This window comes from Carcharodon carcharias, chromosome 2, assembly GCF_017639515.1.
Source record: "Carcharodon carcharias isolate sCarCar2 chromosome 2, sCarCar2.pri, whole genome shotgun sequence".
Lineage (NCBI taxonomy): Eukaryota > Metazoa > Chordata > Chondrichthyes > Lamniformes > Lamnidae > Carcharodon > Carcharodon carcharias.
The window spans coordinates 185,155,167-185,179,497 of record NC_054468.1 but is presented as its reverse complement, the minus strand read 5'-3'; the positions used below and the strand labels follow the sequence as shown (position 1 = coordinate 185,179,497).

Sequence of the window (24,331 nt, the reverse complement as noted above, 5' to 3'; positions counted from 1 at the left end):
ATTTCCTACCAACCAATCAGATCACAGCTTCCCTGTGATGTCACATTTTCAGTTTTGGCTTCAGTTATTCTGTGCCCCGAGGTCACCTCCCCCCGAGTCTACTCCCTGGAGACAAGGTCGCAAGTCCCTGAGGTAAGCTAGATTTATACTCACCGCTCCGGTGCTCCTCCCTCCGAGTCTGCTCCCAGGATTTACTCACCAATCAGCTGCTTTTTCTTTAAAATCCACTTTCAGAAAAGTGCGCAGGTCTGGTGCACTCCTGAAGGCACTGCCTCTCCCTCTCTTTTTTTAGGTTTGAGGAGGAAGGCAGGGATGGAAACACTACAGCAATGTATCCCATCTGCCACCCTACTTCCAACACACTTATCTCACCCTATCCACTTACCTCAACCACATTACCCACTTATCCACTTGACCCCATACCTACCCACATTACCCATCCTACCCATCTTACCCCTTTATCCACTTAACTTCTCTCCACAGTTTTTCAAAGGAGCTTTGGGACATTTAAACTCTTTACTTACCAGAATATGGCAGCTAGTGCTGTAAAAAGGATGCATGGCTTCTGCGCGGTTTCCCTTTGCTGAAGTTGCCAAGGTTTCCTGCACTGAGTGAGTTTGGAAGGATCCTCCATTGGGCGACTGCCCAGAAAAACCAAAGGAAGCTAAGTGGGTATTGTCTGATCAGGGTCAGAGCCATTGAAAGTTTGGGCCCATGGTTTTTACCTTTCAACACTTAACTGCAGGAAATTTCTGCTTATTCAGTACTTTATCTCCAACAAGTAGTGATAATTAAGGGAGAGTGGAGGGGTTGACAGAGGCGGTGGTGAGGCAGAGCTAGGTATTGTCCAGATAACTCAGACCCCCAATTCAAAGGACCCACCTCACAGCTCTCCTCTGCACTGCCTCTGATGCTTGATTTCTATGATTGGCTCCCTCATTTTCAGAAACCACTGGATAGAGTATTCAAGATGCAGGATGACCAGAACATCCACAATTTTTTTCACAACTTCCTCAGACTACTATTCTACTGTTTTGTTTATGTAGTTCAACATTTTAATGATTTTGTTGATTGCTGTTCTGCATTGGTTGGACATGACAAGAACTGAATCTACTCAGACTCTTAGGTCTCTTTCAGCTTCAACTATTTCAACACCAATTTTGAAGTGTATATGTTTCCCATTTTCCTTCCTAGATACAATCATTTAAAGTTGTCTGCATTAAATTTCTTCTGTCATTGGTCAGCCCACTCATTTTGCTTAACACATTCCGTTGTTTTGGGGTATCTTCTGCAACTTCTCTGTCTTTCTGAGTTTAAGTAAGCTGCATTGAGTTTCTGGATCCAAGTAGCTGATATAAAACTAGAAACAGCAGTGGTTCCAATGCTAGGTCCTGAGGTATCCCACCCAGTAATCTCCCTCCACACACACTCTTAACATTATTGCATAACAGGACTTGTTTCCTAGCCTTCAGCCAGTTTATTACGCATACTCAAATTTTACTCTGACTCCCCACAGCTTTCAGCTTAATTAGTAATCTTTCACACTGAAGTTTTATCAAATTCCTTTTGAAAGTTTATCAAATGCCTTCTGGAAGTCTAAGTACACATCATGGGGTTTACCACAGTGAGGGAATGGTCACAATGCGGTTAGGCTACAAGGCTAGTAATTGAAAGGCCAGGACTACTGATCTGAAGACATGAGTTCAAATTCCACTACTGCAGCTGGGGATCTAAAATTTAGTTAATAAATAAATCTGTAATAAAACGTTAGTTACAGTAGTGATGACCATGGCCAGGATTTTGAGGATGGTGAAATTTGCCTTCCCGCCATCTGAGAAGTCAGCAGAGAACACACGCCGCTGATACTGCCTGGCCCATAGCCATTTAACACTCCAACACACATTAGTTGGCTGGAAGTGGGACTTCCCTCTCCCCCCCCATTTACTCGGGAGGAAGTCCCGCCTCAAGAGAGCTACTGGCCAAGCTCTCAAGTCCCTGCAGCACAATAACTTGCAGTGAACAGGATTGGGACTGCAAGCAGTCCCCAGAGCCTTAGTCCTGGAGTCCAGGACCAGGTAGGCTTTAGAGTCTCAGGGCAGGCTGGGGAAGTGAGCAGAGGGGATGGGGTGTTGCCAGAGGGAGGATCCGCAGGACACAGCCTTTTTTTTTTGGTGGGGGGGGGGGAGCGAGTCTATGTCCAAAGGAGGCTGCTGATGGAGGCAACCACACCCCTCCCAAAACACCCCCTCCCTTCCCACCTGAGGGCTGAGCAGGGTAACTTTTTGCCCCTGCCCCTGGCCCTGGACACCTCTTGCCAGCCTGAAAATTAAAGTCAATAATTAGCTACTTAAGGGCCTCAACTGGAGAAAGGGCCAGCCGTCTGGCCCAGGTCTTGCCCATCCCACAGTAAAATTGCAGAGATATCAGGGTGGGTGGGGGCCCAGTGGGAAGGCCGTCCGACAAATTTTACGGCCACCAACCCCCACTTACAGACCCACCAGTGGGGGAATGTAAAATTCTGTCCCATGTAGCTATTGGATTGTCACAATAAATCCATTTGGTTTACTCATGTCCTTTATGGAAGGAAATCCTTACCCGGTCCGGCCTGTGTGTGACACAGCAATATCGTTGAACCTTAATTCCCCTCCGAAATGGTCTAGCAAGCCACACAGTTAAAAACAATTAGGAATGGGCAATAAATTCTGGATTTGACAGCAATGCCCACACTAAATGAATAAAACTAAAAAGTCAATGGAGTTGCCAGCCCCTCAAAGAAATGGATATCGGTCAGGCAGGATCTTCCCCATCTAAAGCTATGTTGACTGCTGTCTATTACATACAAACATACGATTTAGGAGCACGAGCTGGCCATTCAGCTGCTTGACCCAGCTCTGCCATTTCATAAGATCATGGTTGATCTGATTGTGACCTCAACCTACCTGTCTACTCCTTATACCCTTTGAGTCCTTTGTCAGTCAAGAATCTAACTAACTCAGCCTTAAACATATTCAATGACCCTGCCTCCACTGCTCTCTGGACAGGAGAATTCCACAGACTAACAACCCTCAAAAGAAAAAAATTTTCCTCATCTTCATCTCAAAGGGGAATCCCTTATTTTTAAGCAGCGTCCCCTAATTCTAGTCTCTCCCACAAGGGAAAACATCCTTTCAGCCAGTCAAGTCCCCTTAGTATCTTATATGTTTCTATTAGATCACCTCTCATTTCTTCTAAGCTCCAATTGATACAGGCCTACCCTGTCCAACCTTCCCTTATAAAATAACCCCTGCATCCCAGGAATCAGTCGAGTAAACTGCTTCTAATGCAATTATATGCTTTCTTAAATAAAGGGACGAAAATGGTACATGCAGTACTCCAGATGTGGTCTCACCAATGCCCTGTACATCTGTAGCAAAACTTTCCTTTATATTCCATTCCCCTCGCAATAGACAATTACATTCCATTTGCCTTCCTAATCACTTGCTGTACCTGATTACTAACTTTTTGCGATTCATGCACCAGGACACTCAGATCCTTTGTACCACAGAGGTCTGTGATCTCTCTCCCCACTGTTCTTCCTGCCAAAGTGGACAAGTTCACATTTTCCTACATTGTACCCCACATGCCAATTTTTTGCCCATTCACTTAACCTATCTATTGACTCCAATGTCCTCCTCACAACTTACTCTCTTATCTTTAAGTCATCAGTAAATTTAGCAACCACACATTCAGTTCTTTCATCCAAACCATTGATATAGATTGTAAATAACTGAGGCCCCAGCAGTGATCCCTGTGGCAATCTGCTGATTACATCTTGCCAAACCGAAAATGACCCATTTATGCCTACTCTCTATTTCTAGTGAGCTAACCAAACCACTATCCATGCTAATATGTTATCCCCTACACTGTGAGTTCTTATTTTATGTAATAACCTTTGGTGTGGCACCTAGTCAAATGCCTTTTGGAAATCCAAGTGCACCACATCTACAGGTTACCCTCTTCATATTTTGAAGAAGAGTCATAGGCATGGCTAAGCGATTTCACAACCAAAAGATCAGATCTAAGTTCTGCAGCCCTGCTATATCCAATCATTAATGGAGGTGGACAATTAAACAGCTTACTGGAGGAGGAGGCTCCACAAATATTCCCATCCTCAATGACGGGGGAGCCCAGCACATCAATGCAAATTATGAAGCTTGAAACGTTAACTCTGTTTCTCTCTCCACAGGTGCTGCCAGAACTGCTGAGTTTTGCCAGCATTTTCTGTTTTTATTTCAGATTTCCAGCATCTGTGGTATTTTGCTTTCTCTCTTTTATCAATGTTGCTCACAACTTCTTCAAAGAACTCGAATTATGCTATCATTGTGCAAAAAAGTTCAGTTGATTCTTTTAATTTACTTGGCTCGGAGGTGAGATTAATGAATATGTGGTTCCCGGTGATTATTTTAGCAACACCTTTAAATATGAGCACTACATGAGCTTTTTGCAATTCACTAATGCCTCCCAATGTTCACGGGAATCCTCAATGGTGTCAGTGCCTCACAAATTTCCTTGCTAGTTTCCCTCAATACTGAGATAAATACCATCTATGTCTGTGCAGGTATTTGTTTTTAACTCTTTAAGCTTGATCTGGACTCCAATCCCATTGAAATAAAAGTCTTGAATGCGGACTCACTGAGTTGAATCATGAAGCCAGAAACAGCAATTGAATAGGTGTACATGGATAGTTTGAGAGCGAATTGCTCTCACTAGTAATGTAAAATGACTCTACCTAGTTAACGAGGCCAAAACTGTTACAGTAATCCAGCTGTAGTCTCACCAAGGTGCTATAGAATTGCAGTTAAGACCACTGTACTCTCATACTTCAATCCCTGACATACTCATTGAACCACACCTTCCAGTCAATACCCCAGACTCCTGCATAACCATCCCTGAGTATGTCCAGTCCCACTGGCAAGGACAGACCTACCAGACGAGGTGGCACAATGGTAGATGGTAAGGACATAGTTGCCAGACTAGGCCTACACAATTGGCCTCACCCTCACTAATCTATCTATATATCGCAGGTACATCAGTCCATGACTGTACTAATAGGAGTGACCACTGCAAACTGCTTGTAGAGAAGAAGTTCTGTATTGTAGCCGAACTGGAACAGCTTGGCTAGGGGCACTGCAACTTCTAAAGACAGGCATCTGTGATGCTGGGGACCTCCAGAAGAAGCTGAGATGGATCATCCACTTGGCACTTCTGGCTGAAGATTGTTACAAATGTTTTAGCTTTATATTTTGCATTGATGTGCTGGACTCCCCCATCATTGAGGATGGGAATATTTGTGGAGCCTCCTCCTCCAGTAAGCTGTTTAATTGTCCACCTCCATTCATGGTTGGATATGGCAGGGCTGCAGAGCTTAGATCTGATCTTTTGGTTGTGAAATCGCTTAGCCATGCCTATCACTTGCTGCTTATGCTGTTTAGCATGCAAGTAGTCCTGTGTTTTAGCTTCAGCAGGTTGACATATCATTTTTAGGTATGCCTGGTGCTGCATCTGGCATGCCCTCCTGCACATTTCATTGATCCCCTGGCTTGATGGCAATAGTAGATTGAGGGGCTGTGCCAGCCCATGGGGTTACAGATTGTAACTTGGTGATGGACATTCTACTGCTGCTGATGGCCCACAGCACCTCATGGATATGCAGTCTTAAGTTGCTAGATCTGTTCGAAATCCATCCCATTTAGCACGGTGGTAGTGCCACACAACCTGCAGCAGGCAGGGTGGTGAGGATGAGATCAAGAATGTTTTTCCTTCTTGTTGGTTCCCTCACCATCTGCCGCAGACCCAGTCTAGCAGCTATGTCCTTTAGGGCTCGGCCAGCTAGGTCAGTAGTCATGTCATTGAGCCACTCTTGATGATGGATGTTGAAGTCCCCCACCCAGCGTACATTCTGTGCCCTTGCCACTCTCTGTGCTTCCTCCAAGTAGTGTTCAACATGGAGTAGTATGGATTCATCAGCTGAGTTGGGAGGGTGGGTTCGGGGTGGCAGTATGTGGTAATGAGCAGGAGGTTTCCTTGCCAATGTTTGACCTGATGCCATGAGACTTCATGGGGTTCAGATTTGATATTGAGAACTCCCAGGGCAACTCCCTCCCAACAGTATGCCACTGTGACACCACCTCTGCTGGGCCTGTCCTGCCAGTGGAACAGGACATACCCAGGGATGGTGATAGTGGTGTCTAGAACATTATTTGTAAGGTACGATTCTGTGAATATGACTCTGAAATGGCCTAGCAAGCCACTCAGTTGTATCAAACTGCTAAAAGGCCTAAAGGGAATGAAACTGTTGCTTGACTTGTCTGTGCGACAGCTCTCCCAATTTTGGCACCAGCCCCCAAATGTTAGTAAGGAGGACTTTGCAGGGTCAACAGGGCTGAGATTGCCATTGCCATTTCCGGTGCCTAGGCAGATGCCAGGTAACCCATCTGGTTTCATTCCCTTTAGGCATTTTAGCAGTTTGATACAACTGAGCGGCTTGCTAAGCCATTTCAGAGGACATTTAAGAGTCAACCACATTGCTGTGGATCTGGAGTCACATGTAGACTAGACCAGGTAAAGGCAGATTTCCTTTCCTAAAGGATATTAGGGAACTAGATGGGTTTTTGTGACAATTGACAATGGTTTCATGGTCATCATTAAAAACCTAGTATTAAAAATCAATTGAATTCAAACTTCACATCTGCCATGGTGTGATTCGAACCCAGGTCCCCAGAGCATTACCCTGGGTCTCTGGATTACTAGTCCAGTGACAATACCACTACGCCACTACCTCCCCACAACTAGGGTAATCACCAGTTCCCCCTTACAACGTCAAAAAAACTAACAGATTGGTCAAACACAATTTCCCTTTTATAAATCCATGTTGACTCTGCCCAGTCATACTATGATTTTCTAAGCACCCTGTTACCGCATCTGGGTGTGAATGCCGTGGTTCTGAGAGATTAAAAAATCAGTGCTGACTAGAAAGCACAGCAGCTCCCTTACAGCTTTGAATCCCATCTTGGAAAGTTTCCAGCATGCTGCTGGCATGGGATAAAGAAAGAAGATTTCTCTTAATTCAAAGGCTACAACATATTCAAATTAGTTAGTACCTCTATGCTCTCTCACCTTACTCGCACCAAATAATATTCATTTTTAATTTAGCTCTCTTCCTCTACCTTTTAACCACACTAAACATAAAAGCGTTATTTCTAACGGTTTGATTTTCTAACAAGTCGCTGCCTCCAGCCAGATTTTCATGCATGTACTGGATAGTCAGCATCCCCATACCCGCAGGATACAAAAGAGTCTACATCCCACCACTCAGCGTCCCCATACCCGCAGGATACAAAAGAGTCTACATCCCACCACTCAGTGTCCCCCATACCCGCAGGATACAAAAGAGTCTACATCCCACCACTCAGCGTCCCCATACCCGCAGGATACAAAAGAGTCTACATCCCACCACTCAGCGTCCCCATACCCGCAGGATACAAAAGAGTCTACATCCCACCACTCAGCATCCCCATACCCGCAGGATACAAAAGAGTCTACATCCCACCATTCAGCATCCCCTAATCCACAGGATACAAAATAGTCTACATCCCACCACTCAGCATCCCCTAATCCACAGGATATAAAAGAGTCTACATCCCACCACTCAGCATCCCCTAATCCACAGGATACAAAAGAGTCTACATCCCACCACTCAGCATCTCCATACCCACAGGATACAAAAGAGTCTACATCCCACCACTCAGCATCTCCATACCCACAGGATACAAAGTAGTCTACATCCCACCACTCAGCATCCCCTAATCCACAGGATACAAAAGAGTCTACATCCCACCACTCAGCATCTCCAAACCCACAGGATACAAAATAGTCTACATCCCACCACTCAGCATCCCATACCCACAGGGTAGAAAATAGTCTACATCCCACCACTCAGCATCCCCTAATCCACAGGATACAAATGAGTCTACATCCCACCACTCAGCATCCCATACCCACAGGGTAGAAAATAGTCTACATCCCACCACTCAGCATCCCCTAATCCACAGGATACAAAAGAGTCTACATCCCACCACTCAGCATCCCCATACTCACAGGATACAAAATAGTCTACATCCCACCACTGCTCTTATTTACATTGGTTAATGTGCCTCACTCCTTTATTTGAATGGGAGTTCTTTGTGCCTGCAAAATGTGTCTGCCAGAAAACTGCTTCATAAACCAGAAGGATGAAGGTGGGACCAAATCCTTCTCCATTTCCTAACTAATTCTGCTCCGTTTTCAAACGCAAACATAACAATGACAAGACCAACACTGGCCTTTACAGTTTCAATCGGTGCAGTGTATGTGGACGAATTAGTAAAACGAAACTAGTTTGGTCAAAATGACGTGGTGGTATATGGATAGTGTACAAATTGAAGCAGTCTCAATTTGAAGAGAAGAAAGGAACCATTTACTCTTGTTGTCAGCATTGCTTCAAGCTAAAGAATGGAGGTCTCTTTATTAGGTGACGAGAATATTTACTCAATGTATGTGGAACATACAGCTTCCAACCTGATAGTTGCCCAACCTCGGACGGCCCGCTTCTATCTCCTACCCAAAATCCACAAACAGAACTGCCCCGGTAGACCGATCGTCTCAGCTTGCTCCTGCCCCACAGAACTCATTTCTCGTTATCTTGACTCCCTTCTCTCTCCCCTTGTCCAGTCCCTTCCCACCTACATCCGTGATTCCTCTGACACCTTACGTCACATCAACAATTTCCAGTTCCCTGGCCCCAACCGCTTCCTCTTCACCATGGACGTCCAATCCCTCTACACCTCCATCCCCCACCAGGATGGTCTGAGGGCCCTTAGCTTCTTCCTCGAACAGAGGCCCGAACAATCCCCATCCACCACTACTCTCCTCCGTCTGGCTGAACTTGTTCTCACGCTGAACAATTTCTCCTTCAACTCCTCTCACTTCCTCCAAATAAAAGGTGTGGCTATGGGTACCCGCATGTGCCCCAGCTATGCCTGTCTCTTTATGGGGTATGTGGAACATTCCTTGTTGCAGTCCTACTCCGGCCCCCTTCCACAACTCTTTCTCCGGTACATCGACGATTACTTCGGTGCCGCTTCATGCTCTCGTCAGGACTTGGAAAAATTTATTAATTTTGCTTCCAATCTCCACCCCTCCATCACTTTCACCTGGTCCATCTCTGACACTTCCCTTCCCTTCCTTGACCTCTCTGTCTCAATCTCTGGTGATAGACTGTCTACCAATATCCATTACAAACCCACCGACTCCCACAGCTATCTCGACTACAGCTCCTCACACCCCGCTTCCTGTAAGGACTCCATCCCATTCTCTCAGTTCCTTCGCCTCCGTCGCATCTGTTCCGATGATGCTACATTCAAAAACAGTTCCTCTGACATGTCCTCCTTCTTCCTTAACCGAGGTTTTCCACCCACAGTCGTTGACAGGGCCCTCAACCGTGTCCGGCCCATCTCCCGCGCATCCGCCCTCATGCCTTCTCCTCCCTCCCAGAAACATGATAGGGTCCCCCTTGTCCTCACTTATCACCCCACCAGCCTCCGCATTCAAAGGATCATCCTCCGCCTTTTCCGCCAATTCCAGCATGATGCCACCACCAAACACATCTTCCCTTCACCCCCCTTATCGGCATTCCGTAGGGATCGCTCCTTCTGGGACACCCTGGTCCACTCCTCCATCACCCCCTACTCCTCAACCCCCTCCTATGGCACCACCCCATGCCCATGCAAAAGATGCAACACCTGCCCCTTCACTTCCTCTTTCCTCACCGTCCAAGGACCCAAACACTCCTTTCAAGTGAAGCAGCATTTCACTTGCATTTCCCCCAACTTAGTCTACTGCATTCGTTGCTCCCAATGTGGTCTCCTCTACATTGGAGAGACCAAACGTAAACTGGGCGACCGCTTTGCAGAACACCTGCGGTCTGTCCGCAAGAATGACCCAAACCTCCCTGTCGCTTGCCATTTTAACACTCCACCCTGCTCTCTTGCCCACATGTCTGTCCTTGGCTTGCTGCATTGTTCCAGTGAAGCCCAACGCAAACTGGAGGAACAACACCTCATCTTCCGACTAGGCACTTTACAGCCATCCGGACTGAATATTGAATTCAACAACTTTAGGTCTTGAGCTCCCTCCTCCATCCCCACCCCCTTTCTGTTTCCCCCTTCCTTTTGTTTTTTTCCAATAAATTATAAAGATTTTCCTTTTCCCACCTATTTCCATTATAAAAAAATTTAAAAAAAACCCCACTAGAGCTATACCTTGAGCGCCCTACCATCCATTCTTAATTAGCACATTCGTTTAGATAATATCACCAACTTTAACTTTAACACCTATGTGTTCTATTGTACTATTGTCGTTGACATCTTTTGATGATCTGCTTCCATCACTGCTTGTTTGTCCCTACAACCACACCCCCCCCCACCTCTCTGTTTCTCTATCTCTCCGCCCCCCACACACACACCTTAAACCAGCTTATATTTCAACTCTTTCTTGGACTCGAACTCAAGTTCTGTCGAAGGGTCATGAGGACTCGAAACGTCAACTCTTTTCTTCTCCGCCGATGCTGCCAGACCTGCTGAGTTTTTCCAGGTAATTCTGTTTTTGTATGTGGAACAACATGGCTATCAGAAATTCACTTGCACCATTACTAAATGGTTCAAAGATTGGTTGATGTATGAAATTGCTCTGTGACACTTGCTTCTCAATGAATGGGAAGCCATAATTCCTCTTGTTTGTGGTGGAATCACTAATACTGCAATTCTACTATTTGTTTTTAGAAGAATATTTTTCATTAATCTTAAGCGAAGTGACACTCCTGCTACCTGCCACTTTGAGTGCTGGTAGAGTGTTCAGCCTTACTGATAATTCTACTTACCTGATCCCTTTTCCCAAGCAGTACACTAACAGTAACCTGCCTGCCACTCCACCTATCTGCAAAGAAATAGGATAACTGGCTGAACTTCTGATAAACCATTTAAAGAAGAAACAGAATCCTACCTCCTAGATGAGTGAAAATACGTTAGGTTACTTTCTTTAATTGTGGAAAATATAGATGAAAGCTGCTTCTTTAAAGAACAAAGTCTACAAAAACAATGATTTATAAATAAAGCATACTTATTCAATAGCTAAATAGCACTTCACCAGGTAAGATGCTAGTTATGAGAATCGATGCCTCTGAAATAAGCAGCATATCAGAGTATTTTCATCTTTTATGATAACCCACATCTGGTGGTTTTTGTTACATGAATATGGGTCATTGTCAAGTTATTAATAGTACAGACTACAGGACAAAAGGGTACAAGGTCACCTTCGACACAGAGATGTGCTGTCATCTGAAAAATAATCACTTGAAGGGGGAGGAATGGAAAGCATATTTAGAAGCTTGCATACAACAAGAAGCTAGTGTCAGAGTCCATAGGTAGAGAAAACTTGGTCTTAGAAAAATTCAGCTTTTATTTTCTTATACTGTCTTATTTCTCCTCTCCAGGCTTTCAAGTATTTTCAATATATAAAAGCTTTAAAAAGAAACTCATGACATAAATCTACAAGATGAGTACGAACACCAGTCCTTCAAGTTTCTATGGATCTGGATTTCAGTGCAGACTAGCATTTTTTAAAAATATAGTTTTGCAGCAACCGGAATTAATACTGCACTGGGGCGTTCCAATATTCCCATCAGGGTAAGTCACAGAGGTAATGGGCCTTCTACACTTAAGTATTTAATCTTGAGTCAATCTGTAACTTCTGTCCAGTTAATAATTTACTTGAAGTCTGTTATACCAACTGTTCTTTTCTGTGGACACTATTTGTAAGCATTGCTGCCAAGAATTTCATCAGTAGTGCATGACTCCTGCAGGTCGTTTGCTATTACTACAGTTTTTCGCATAAAAATATGCTGAGTCTGATTCATGCTAACATACCGTCATGTTTGACAGCAAGACCCCATTTAGCTGTCCTCACCTGTTGTCAGGAAAATATCCTCAAAATCCATTTCAATCCACCTGTATCTGATCAGGTGAAAATGATATGGCTCCCACAAAATAATACTGTTAACATTCAGACCATTAGGGTTAAATTAAATCACAACTGACACCACATTGGACGGTTGAATGGAATTAAAACACGTAGCACCTGCAAGTTGAACAAAATACTCTACAGTAAATATGAATAATTGGCCTATTAGCCATGTAAATTAATACAGCTCAAATTAACTGTCACTATGACCATTCCTACATTACTTTACAATGTATTGTTTATCATCACATTACTTTATTTGGCCTTCCTACTGTGGAACAAAATCCTTGCTACCTTTTTATACAAGAATAGCAAAGTGAGGATAGGATTTTAAGGAGTCAAAGGAATAAGTAGTAATAGGAACATAGGAACAGGAGTAGGTCAGTCAGCCCATTGAGTCTGCTCCACCATTAAATCTGATCATGGTTGATCAACTACCTCAATGCCACTTTCCTGCACTCTCTCTTGATGTCATTACTTTCCATAAATCTATCAATTACTGTCTTGACCATGCTCAATGATCAAGCTTCCACAGCCCTCTGAGGTAGAGAATTCCAAAGATTCAACACCCTCTGAGTGAAGAAATTCCTCCTCATCTCAGTCTTAAACGGCCTACCCCTTATCCTGTGATTATGTTGATTATTAATCAATTGGAACAGAAGGAAAGGAATTGAAATCAGCAAAATAATGCAACAAAGTGTAACTGGTTATGTTTTACTGGTTACACATTGTAACTAAAGTGCTACAGCAAACATTAGGGTTAGAATCTTCCCCATGGGCTTTGGAACATTGACATATGGGGAAAACAGACACCAAGCAGTGATTTCCCCCGAACTGCCCATTAGTGGCCAAGGACGGATTTGCTGTACAATTAAGGGCAGCTAGTAGAGTTTTGAAGCTGGAGGGCCACTAGGAAACCTACTAACATTGAAGCAGCAGCAAGCTGTCCCTACAGGTAAGTGAGGGAGAGGGTGTCTCAGGATGGAGGTGCTCTCTCTAACTTTTTAAACAGTTCAATGAAAAATAGAATCAGCAGGCAGGTCACCATCGTGGAGGGGGAGCCCTCCATAGGGTGGCCTGTGGCTGCAGCTGAAGCCAGGTAGGTGGGAAGGGCCTCAATGCTTGCCTGAAGCACTGACCACTGCCGCACCCCCCCCCCCACCCCCCCCACAACTTCTGGTATGCCACCTCCAGGCAGTTGGGCTTTTTCTTGATTCAAATTTCCAGTCATCCTTTAACAATAGGCCTCAAGGCCTTTTAAGTACTCAAATGGCTACCCGCCAATTGTCCACAGGTAGCCTTGATATCTACCCCACCCCACCCCCCATCCTACCTGTGGGAAAATGGCATGGGAGCAGGATGGTGCTGGGAAACTGGCCAGCCAGCAGTGTGAGTTTTCACACCCGCCCACCTCTCTGCTTGACCTCATCGGGGGTTAAAAGTCCTATCTCAGAGTGCTATCTAGATAGCTAGTGGACAAATAAACCTAAAGACTAAAACAAAACTAAATGGTCAGAAGTCATTTTTACCCTGTAATTTTTCAGTTTACATGTTGTTGAACAGCATATGAGAGCAATGATGAACAGCAACATCATGTTTTCTAGGTTTTGTTTTGTTTAACACCTCAATTTAAAGAATCAATGAGAAAATGAACTGATTAAATTGCATTAATGCATGTAACACCTTAATCTGCAGAATTAGTTTCAGAACTTGAGGGAGCTTCGGTTTAAATGCAAAATCTAAATATATAAGAGTCCTTCTAAACTTAAAAAAGGCCTGAGGAAAATTATTGTTTTATTAGCATTACAATTTGGTAGGACGAACATGGAGAGACAATAGAAAAAAAAGGGCACAATTCTAAAGGGGGTGCAAGAACAGAGATACCTGGGAGTATATGGGCAAAAATCATTCAATGTGGCAAGACAGGTTGAGAAAGAGGTTAAAAGGGTGTTTGGGAGCATAGGCTTTATAAAAAAAGAGGCACAGTGTACAAAAACAATGAAGTTATGATGAACTTTATGGGCAGAATCTTCAGGCTGGCGTGCAGGTGGTGGAACCCGTACGCCAGTGCTTAAAATGTCACGCGAGCGTCCCGATTTCAGCGCACGGCACCACAATATTTCGGTCGGCGGACAGGCATCCGCTATTAATTAAAGGTCTCGTTAAGGCCCTTAACTTGCCAATTGTCGACGATTTTGAGGGGCCCGTGCAAACTTCAGCTCAGTGCACAGGCCCAACGGGCAGGTGATTTTTTTTTTACAAAACTCATCCAGTGGCGGGATGAGGTTTGATAGCAGTTTTAAAAACGTTTAATAAAGTTTTTGTTTATTTCATTAACATGTCTCATCTCGTGTGACATTTTCACATGAGGGGGACATGTTAGTTAATTTTTTATTGTTCCATTTTTTATATTTGCCAGCCTTTCAGCGATCTCCCTGAGGTAGCACTTTGCCTCAGGGAGATGTACGCTCTTTCGTGCGCATGCGCAAAAGAGTGCACTCTGACAGTTGGGGAATCCCCCCCCCCACACAGGAAGTGCATAGCGCTTCCTGTCGGGCAGCCCACTGGGCGGGCCTTAATTGACCCACCCACTTAAAATGGCAGCGGGGCCCACTTCGGCGGCAGCGATCGGTTGCCCGCCCGACGCTGAGCCGGTGGGGCCCCCCTGCCCATCAAGGGCAAAATTCTGCCCTATAAAACACTGGTTCAGCCTCAAATGGCCAATTCTGGACACTGCACTTTAGGAAAGGCATGAAAGCTTAAGCGAAGGTGCAGAAAAGATTTACAAGAATAGTTCCAGGTATGAGCGATTTCAGTTCTGTGGACAGATTGGCAAAGCTAGGGCTGTCCTTCTTAGAGAACAGAAGGGTAAGAAGAGATTTGATAGCGGTGTTCAAAATCATGGGGGGTCTGGACAGAGTAGGTGGAGAGAAACTGTTCCCATTGTGGAAGGATCGAGAACCACGGGGCACCAATTTAAGGTGGTTGGCAAAAGATTTAACGGCAACACAAGGAAAAAGGTTTTAGTGGAGCTAGTGGTTAGGATCCGGAATGCACTGCCCGAGAGTTTATTGGAGGCAGAAAAAATTGGGGCTTTCAAAAGTGAATTGGATAAGCAGCTGAAGAGAAAAACAATACAAGGTTGTGGGGAAAAGGACAGGGAAGTGGCACTAGGTGAATTGCTCTTGTGGAGGGCAAGCACAGACACGACAGGCTGAATGGTCTTCTTCCGTGCTGTAACCATTCTATGATTCTATTATAAATTTTTTTTAAATGCTTCCTCATCCCACCCTAACACTACGAAACAGCAAAACATAAAATATTACACATGCTGGAGATCACATGGTGCAAATGCAGGAATGATCAGTTTGGCTCACTGATAATCTGCATGTCCACAAAATTTGATCCTGCCGTGCTTCTTATGAATTCCATTGAACTCCACATTTCCAACATATGTTCCGTTTGTTCTCTGTCTGTAACACTGTCAATTGTATACCAAAGTTAAAGTTGCATCTACGAATATATGTATTAAAAAAATAAAAAAATAAAAGCTTAAGTAATTCACAGAATAAAATGGGCAAGTTTTGCTCACAGTCCTAAGCTTTCTTGGGTCCTGGCATTTGAGTTTTCCCCCTTTCCCAGTTTTTATTGGGGTTTCCCTCTGAATGTTTTTCCAGCATGTCTGACCTCATTGGTATTAGTGCAAGCCTTCCAAGGTGACTTTTCTGATCCTTTTCAGACAAGATTGCTTCTCAACCCACCTTGCCCCATTCAAATCTTTCTAGTCATGGACCACACCTACTCATCCTGGACTGGCTTTGCTGAAAACAACCACATGTGCGGACCCAGCCCAAATCCTCAAGTTGTTCTCATTCTATCCCCAATTTTGCTATTTTTCCCAATTATGAGACATACCAAAATTGAAACTTATCCAAAAACATGTTGAGTCACAATTTAATGGATACACTATAATAAAAACCTTAGAGTTAGTTTTAACATAAGTCGCTGGGTGGAAAACGTATAGGACCGGGTCAGCAACCTCATATCACACACTCAATTTTACAGTCCGTTGACTGCAATTGACTTTGACCCTTTGTTTTCTCTCTTCTAAGGAAGTTTTCATCTAATTTGTTACCCTTCACCTAGTTACATGCCCATTAATGTTCTTCAAAGACTCCTTGTCAAAGGCTCCTGAAAGTCAATCTATAACACATTTACCTATCCATATCTGCCATCTCTTCAAAGGATTGTTTCAGGTTTGTTACATATACTTTTCCTTTCTAAAATATCTATTGGTTCCTTCTAGTTTCTAGTATCTAGATATTTAGTAATTCCATTTTAATTAAAGATTACGACATTTTAATTACCACAGGTCACAGTACCCTCTAAGCTTTGCGTCTGTGCAGCTGCGCAACAGTTCATCAAGTGCCATGCACTTAATTATTACAGCTACGGACATCCTGATGGTTAAATGAGGTTTACTGCCACTCTGGCCAATGAGCAAAGAGCTGGTAGACTCCTCCAAGACAGGAAATTAATGGAATTAGAGCCAAGCCTGACATGATTAATCAGCTGGAATTAATAGTCAAAATTCACTAAGGTCAGATCCTGAAGCCATGTCAACATTTGTTTTTCTTGTGGCCCGCCGTTTTCTTCTTCAACCCACCTGCTTGGAGTCCCTCTCATTCCCTCCACCCCACCCTCTCACCGCCCCTCTCATTCCCTCCAACCCCCTCACCCTCTCGCAGCCTCTCTCTCGAGTCCTCACATGGGAGGCGGCAAGCCTAAGGCAAGAAGCAGCAAACAGGAGATGAGTTGAAAGAGTAAGTTATTAAGAGTTAGTAATTTATTCGGAGTTCTTAAGGGAATTTTGGACTGCATAATACCACTATTCTAGTGATTATGCTGCAGCTGGTTTTGTAGAATTATTAAAGGAAAGTTGATCCCAAAGACATTCGACGCATTAATAACACAAGTACTCAAATACTTACCTTTACGTTGTAGGCCGGGAACTCCAGTTCCAGAAGAATCTCCGGCTTCCTGCACGTGTGCCAGCCGAGAACTGGCCGCACATGCGCAGTTCGAGGTTTTATGTTCCTTAGGCCAGGGACCAGCCCTGCGCGCCTGCGCAGAAGAAACAAAACAGAACGCTCTGAAAATCCAGGTCAGGTGACCTAAGAGAGTGTCATTATCTTGAGTGTGTCTCAGGGAGCAGAACACAGGAGGGGCACAGGGAGAAAGTCCCAAACCAGGGAGGGGGACAGGGAGAAGTCCCAAAATGTAGCACCAGGTGAGGGATGAAGACAGGGGATGGGAATAAGTCCCATTAAATGAAGTTAAACAAAGGAGCAGAGTAATAGGGTCCAAATTCAAGAAAGAACTACAGGGAGCAGACCTTGAATGAAGTGGGCACAAGAGAAGACCTGAAGATCCGAGAAGGCAACCAAAGGTTAGTGATTCTGTGCTGCTGGCCGTTGGGGCAAAGGTACCCCCTTTGGAGCAGTGGTGTTCTGCTTGGCCAAAGATCTGAAATTGTGCTTGGAAGGTGAAGCTTGCGTGTACTCGGAGATCCAGAGGAAAGGAATCTTGGAAAGCAAAATTGAAACCCAGTGAGGAGGGTCATTGTTGAAGATATCCAAGTGAGAGCGACTTTTTGAAGAGAAATCCAAGGCTAGATCTTCAAATATAGAGATTGGAAACCCTCGTGAGAAAGACAAAGTTTCAGTGAGATTGGTTGGCTCACAATGTGTCAAACATCTGGGTGGATTGTTGAGAAATCCATGGAATTCATTTTGGTCACACCTGTCATCTATTGTGTAGTATTGTGTGTCCGACCACAGTTTGCCTGTTAATTTACATGTGCCTCATACTTACCCTGAATGTTAGAGTATAAGATAGATATTATAAATTGTTTTATCTTTCTGGAATTGTATAGTAAAGTTTATTTTTGATAGTTCAAAACCCGTGGAATCTTGTGGCTTTATTCACTTAATAAGCGTCTTGACTCTCAAACATTATCTGCTTTAAACAAAACGTTATTAATTCCTAACCGGATCTCGCCCACATGTCCCGGGGTCTGGCCAAGGATCATAACAAAGGGCTTTTCTAGGAGTTTGTGAGAAATTTTGGATTCCTAGCCCAGATCTCCAAATAATAACGCAAAAGTTCTTCTGAAGTTATCTCTTGGGACATTTTAAACTGCATAGTTCTAAATTCTACATCTCCCCAATTCACTTTTGTTTGCATTGTGAGAGGCAATTTCCTTTAAAAATGGTGAACCAGTTTATTATTTCACAATTCACAGATTTTTAATTTTTAAAGAACTGTAGCAGGGATAAATGCCACTGCTTCCCCTTAACAGTCATTCTCCCTCCTGGGATTTCATTCTCCACAAGCTTTCTTCTTCAGTTCCCAGATGTAGTTTCTCTCTGTAAATTAAGTGTATGTTGAAGGAACACTGTCTCTCCAGCCTTCACCCTCCTTCACAAGAGCCAACCTCTTTCCAAATTCAGAACACTTTCTCTCAGCCCGATTATGTTTGTTGAGGTCAAGAAATGACTGAACTATTTTCCTCACTATTCATAGCAGTTTTAAGTGAAGAACACACTCAATAAGCTGAAAAAATAATAAGTTGTCATCTCTACATTTTCTATCAATTCAAAAGGCAAGCCTCCTTAGCTCTTTCTATTTTGAGCTCGTCAAACTGAAACAAAAGATCCTGGTCTTGTCTTCACCCATTGCTATCAATTCAGTTTTTCTTCTGCCAAATGACTAAAATACAAGCTACAATATAAAAACCAATAAATGCCTCTCTCATGTATGAAAGTGTAGTAGTTATGGTACTAAACTTAAAACCAAGAGGTGGGAGCTCAAATGCCACCATGGTAAATTTAAAATTGAATTTAGTAAAACTGGTAATATGTGGACTAGCATGTTACCATGTCAATGACTGGGAGTGGTATTCTTCTTTCTTCCTCTTCCACACCAATGATAAGTTTTTAAAAATATATTATATACAGGTTTTTATTGTTTCTACTGGTGGCACACATCTGCACGTTACCTTGCGATTTGTGATGGTAAAATTCATTCCGCATACAGATGAAAAGAATTGGAGGGTACGTTACCATGAATGTTAAACTAAATGTTATTTAAAATCGGGTATTACATTGGTCACTCTTCAGTCCTCCAGTACACACCACATACAAAGCCCGGGCCAGAAATTTATGTCCCGCAGGCGGGCAGGCATACGCCCAACCCATCCGGCTGCGAAATAGTGAGATGACATCGGCAAGCATTCCGACGTCATCGCACCTTCGTTCGATATCTCACTCGGTGGGCATGCTCAACAGTCAGAAATGCACCCGCCAACAATTAAGTGGGCAATTAAGATTTTTCGTGGCCTGTCCACTTTTACGGTTGGCAGACCTTTACAGTTTTGCTCAAACTTTGATCCAGGGCGGGGTGAAATTTCCGTGGGGAAATAAAAGAAGAGATATCTGCGGATTTTTTTTTTAATGAGACATGCTTTCAGGTGATTGAGTGTGTTGCATGGACATATTTTGCAGCATTTTTGTTGTTTTGCTTATTCTGTGGAGTTCTGCAACTCCCTGAGCCATCTGTCTGCCTTCAGGGAGCTCACTGGAAGCACTCACCAGCACCTGCAGTGATGTCAGTGCCCGCCCTCTTCCTGCCCCCACCGGCAGTACTGAGCGCACATTTCATACTGGCTGGCTGTTAACTGGCCAACCAGCGTGAAATCGCGGTCAGGGGGCCGATCGCGGTTGGGGAGCCCATTTCCCATCCGCTCCCTGGTCCACCGATCGCACGCGCCCGACAAGCGAAAAATTCAGGCCCTGGAATATGACTTGCATGCTCTCTATAATTTGTTCTCCATTTCCTTCAGCACTTTTGGGTGTATCCATCAGGTCTTGGCACTTTTCTCTTTTAGCTTAACTAACTTCTCTATTTTCTTTTGATTATAATATATCTTATCTCACATTTACCCAATTCAGGATTTAACTCCTCTCCAATATCCTCCTTTGTAATCACTGCTGTAAAGTGCTTATTAAGTGTCCCTGCTGATTTCCATTTATAACTCACCATCTCTCCCCCTCCCCTCAAGTGTCAACTCACATTTAACATTTTGTTTATAAGGATATTTATATTTTCCAAGATTCTCTCTTCCTTATCCTTCTCTTAATTTATATCTTATTTTCTCTTAGTATATCTAAGGTCCCAAATGTCCTCCAGTTAAATTAAAACGTCCTGAAATGTGAATTAGACTCCATTTTTAATTGTTCATGTCCATTTCTGGATGTCAATTTCTCTTTCCACCTCACCCATCAATTACAGATTAAAAACAATGGGGGCCATTTTGTCTTAGAAAACAGTGTAAAATAGACAATACTGAATCAGCCATCCATATGTCTCTTAATTTTCTTTTCCACTGAAGTCAATAGAAAGTAAAATCAGAAGTGGTGTATAACAGTGTAAAACGAGCAATACTGAATCATTCGCCTATCACCCAAAGTTAAAATTACCCCAATGGCCAGTCTCAAAATCTTTAAACGGTGTTGAAAACAAAACATTGTGAACAACTGAATACAGGATCAACTCCAAACCAAACACACAGAAATCATAACCATCAGCCTCTTAACGTAAGCCTCCCATGGCTCCCAATGCAAAAGATCTTGCTTCACTCCCCCCGCCCACCTGCCCCAGTGCAAATTGCTCCCCAAGGAGTAATTTTTTGACCAAATGTTCCCAATAAACAATCATATTTCCCATTCCAATCCACCCACTGGCTTCCAATCAACCCCCAATGGCTGAAGTCACAGCTCACAAGCTACCTCTATCCCACAATTTACCACACAAAGCAACTCCCCAAAGTCATTCCCTCCTTGCCCCAACCAGCCCCAACTAAATACCTTAGCTTTCAGGATTGGCCTCTGCTTTCATCATGAAATTAGCTTCATTTAGACCTAAACTGTACAGGAAGAAGTTTCTTGGTAGCAAGAGGAATGTATATTAGTGTTTCAAAGAGATTAATGAAAAATGGTTGTTATGATTATCTCTTCGCGTTTACTGCAACCTAATTTTAAGCACAGAAAATAGTATTTTATTCCTGCAAGTCTTGCAACTTTCTTTTCAGGGAAGCTATGAGTACCCAAAGTTTTTTTTAAAATATAAAATCCCAATTCAATATAAATTTACATAAGAAGCAAACGTTTTTTGGAAAAATAATAAATTCTACCCATGTCACACTTTTTAATTGCAAAGAAATGCTTTGCATACCAAATGAACCACACACATAAAGAAAGGTATGTGGGCTGCATAATAGACTGAAGGAAAGGCTTACAAAGTACTTTATATGCAACTAAGTGTTCTAACCTGGGGCGCAGTACATTTTCTCTATGGCACCGCTGTCATAGGAATCGTCAACCTCACTCCATCTGCTAAAATACGTCAGTTGAATGTGTCCTAAAAACAAAATGACATGAGAAATCAAAACAATTTTTTCCTACATTTTCTGTAGAAGTGAACTGTAATTATTCTTTTGTAGCTAAAAAACAGTATCATTAAGAATAATGGCATCATTAAGCACTAGAGGCTATTACTGTGGGTGAATTCACTACACTGGAAATGAGGCTTCAGACAGGAAATGAAGATACTAATTATAGGATAAAACGCCTACTCACTTAATTGGAAGCAAGTAAGCAACAGCAAAAGATATTAGGGAAAAAAATGCATTTGCAAAAGTTCCTGACCTTTGTCATTCAGCAAGATGTTGTTTGGGTTCAAATCGTGGCATATGATTCCTTCTCGATGAAGTGCATCAAGGGCTACAGCTATCTCTGCTGCCCAATATTGAATGGAGCTCTCTGGAATGTAAGCATTGGAAGCTTGCACAAAACTTTCTTCCAGCTCTTTAAACATGTGTGATACTAGCTGATCTCCATCTGATTTTGTGACAATGTGGTTTTCTGTCTCTGCCTTTTCACTTACGTCCTCAGAATGTGGGACATTGTCTTGGCCACAGCTATGGGTGTGTTCTCCATATGTCTGCTCTTCACCGGAAATATCTTTTTCATATGTATATTTTTCTTTCACATTTAAGGAAACCTCTTTGTGATCAGAATAAATTGAACTATTTTCACCTGATTCTGTACCATAAGGACTGGCTTGGTCATGGAGTTGAGGAATCGGGCTCAGATTTCTATGAATGTGTTCCGACTTTGAGACACTACCAGATGCAACAGTCATACATGACGGCATATTTTCAGCATGGGTGATGGCAAACAAGGAATTAAGTTCTTCCTTTTCTTTCTCAACATGCAGACTGGCATTGATTTGCTTGTATGGGTCTTGTTCCTTTACATTCTCAGAAAGTTGTAGCTGTTGCATTGATATATTATCTATGCCTGTATCACAAGAGCCATCTTCCTTTGGTAAAATTTCTTTCAGTGCTCCTTGTGAATTCACGCAATGATCAATATTATAATTAACAATTTGTAAAACGTCAGGTTTTTCATAGAGTCTATTCTCTGAATTATCAATGTTAGTCTCGCCGCATTTATCAGATAAAAGAAGTCCAACTGTCTCACCGTCCTCTATAACACCAGGCAAATTCACTAGTAGGTCAGGCCTACCTTCCTCGCAGCTACTTGTATCGCCGCCTGCTGCATCCTGAAAGGAGATAACTGGTACAGAATCATTTGATGATCCTCTGCTGCAAGTATCAGGGGCCAAAAAGACAACTGACTCCAGCTTAATGCCACTTGTGTCAAAATTGTTCTTGTTATTGTCTACTCCAGACACCAGATTAAAAATTGGTGCTGATTCTGTTTTTGTATTTCGAAAATTTTCTGCAAGGTCAAAACTTACCAGTTCATTTGCACTATCCTTGCTATCGATTCTGAAAAATTCCATTGGACTATTTTTGGACAGAGTTAGAGACTCAGAGGTTTTTGTTGGGCTAAAAGCCTCAGTGCTAATGTCCTCTGTGAAGAGCAAGAGCTCTGGATTTGTAGTAGGGGAACAAAGACTGTCGTTACTGAGAAGAGAATGTGACCGTGAGGTCATTTCCATGTCCGTGGAGCCTCCAGGCACATCTTCACAAACTGTTGGAAAGGTTTCAGAAGTTAGACTGTCAGGCTCTTTTTTCTCCTGTTCATATTCATGGCACAATGTAAGATAGCTACTGGTACATTCTTCAACTGCTTCAGATTCCGATGATGGTGATCCTAACAGCTCCTGTGAATTGTCCTGAGTATCTTCATCTGGGGCACTGCTATCATCCTGTGAACTTGAAGTCGGGTTACTCTTCAAAGGGAGGCCCTGAAGCATATTTTCAAGGTCACTCCCCACTGAGCCTACACTGCTGTTCATGCCTTCGGTGCTTGACTGGTCCATGGTAAAACTACAGTGTACAGAGGCTGATTTGGGACCATGTTCGTCCAAGTCATGAGATTCAAAACTTTCTTCAGACCTTTTCTGGAGAAATTTGCTTACATAGGACCACAGTTTACCCCCTAAGTTCACAAAAAAAAGAATAATTAGTAAAAATAAAAAAATCTTCAAGACAACTTATTTTACAGATGGTTTCTTGATTCACTATCCTTGAATGACTAACCTGCTTACTTATTCCTACATACCATTAAACAAAATATTCAATTTTGCACTATTGTGTAACTGTTCTTAACCATATAACATAGAGAAATGCAGGTTGTATCATTGTAATGTTTTACCTCTGGAGGGAAAGCCATTTCATGTAATACCTTCTGGACCAAGTCACATCAATGTGAAAAGCAAGCTGAGAAATCCTGCAGCTGCACATGCAACATGATACTTCACTAGGGGACGACAAGATGAGTTCTTTCCTTGCAGCAGTCCTATCGACTTTCTTAACAAATGGACAGCCTGACAAGTAAATGCTCAACAAACATTTAACATCTACAATTGAAAAGCTTGTATCTTTACAGAAATAATCAATCTGAATACTTCAAAATATAATATTAAAATGTTCTTGTAATAATAAGAGTCTTAGAATGGTTCCAGCACAGAAGGCCATTCAGCCCATTGTCTGTGCTGGCCCTCCGACAGAGCAATTTGCCTGGTGTCACTCCCCTGCCTTTTCCTGTAACCCTGCAAATTTCACTCTTTTGGAAATATTTTGTGTCTTGCGTCCATTACAGTCTATTAAAGAAGCCGACTCTCAAAAATGTTTCATAGAATCACA

At 43.0% G+C, this 24,331-nt stretch overlaps 1 protein-coding gene across 2 annotated transcripts in view; it reads right to left on the bottom strand.

Annotated features, from left to right (window-relative positions):
• Nucleotides 1-24,331, bottom strand: part of rps6kc1 (ribosomal protein S6 kinase polypeptide 1) — a 218,955-nt gene that overhangs the window by 51,899 nt on the left and 142,725 nt on the right. For both annotated transcript variants that reach the window (XM_041174609.1, XM_041174600.1), the window contains exons 12-13: nt 21,861-23,624; nt 21,484-21,573 (exon numbers count right to left, since the gene is read on the bottom strand). In XM_041174609.1, coding sequence (XP_041030543.1) covers nt 21,484-21,573; nt 21,861-23,624 — 1,854 coding nt within the window. The remainder of the gene's footprint in view (nt 1-21,483; nt 21,574-21,860; nt 23,625-24,331) is intronic.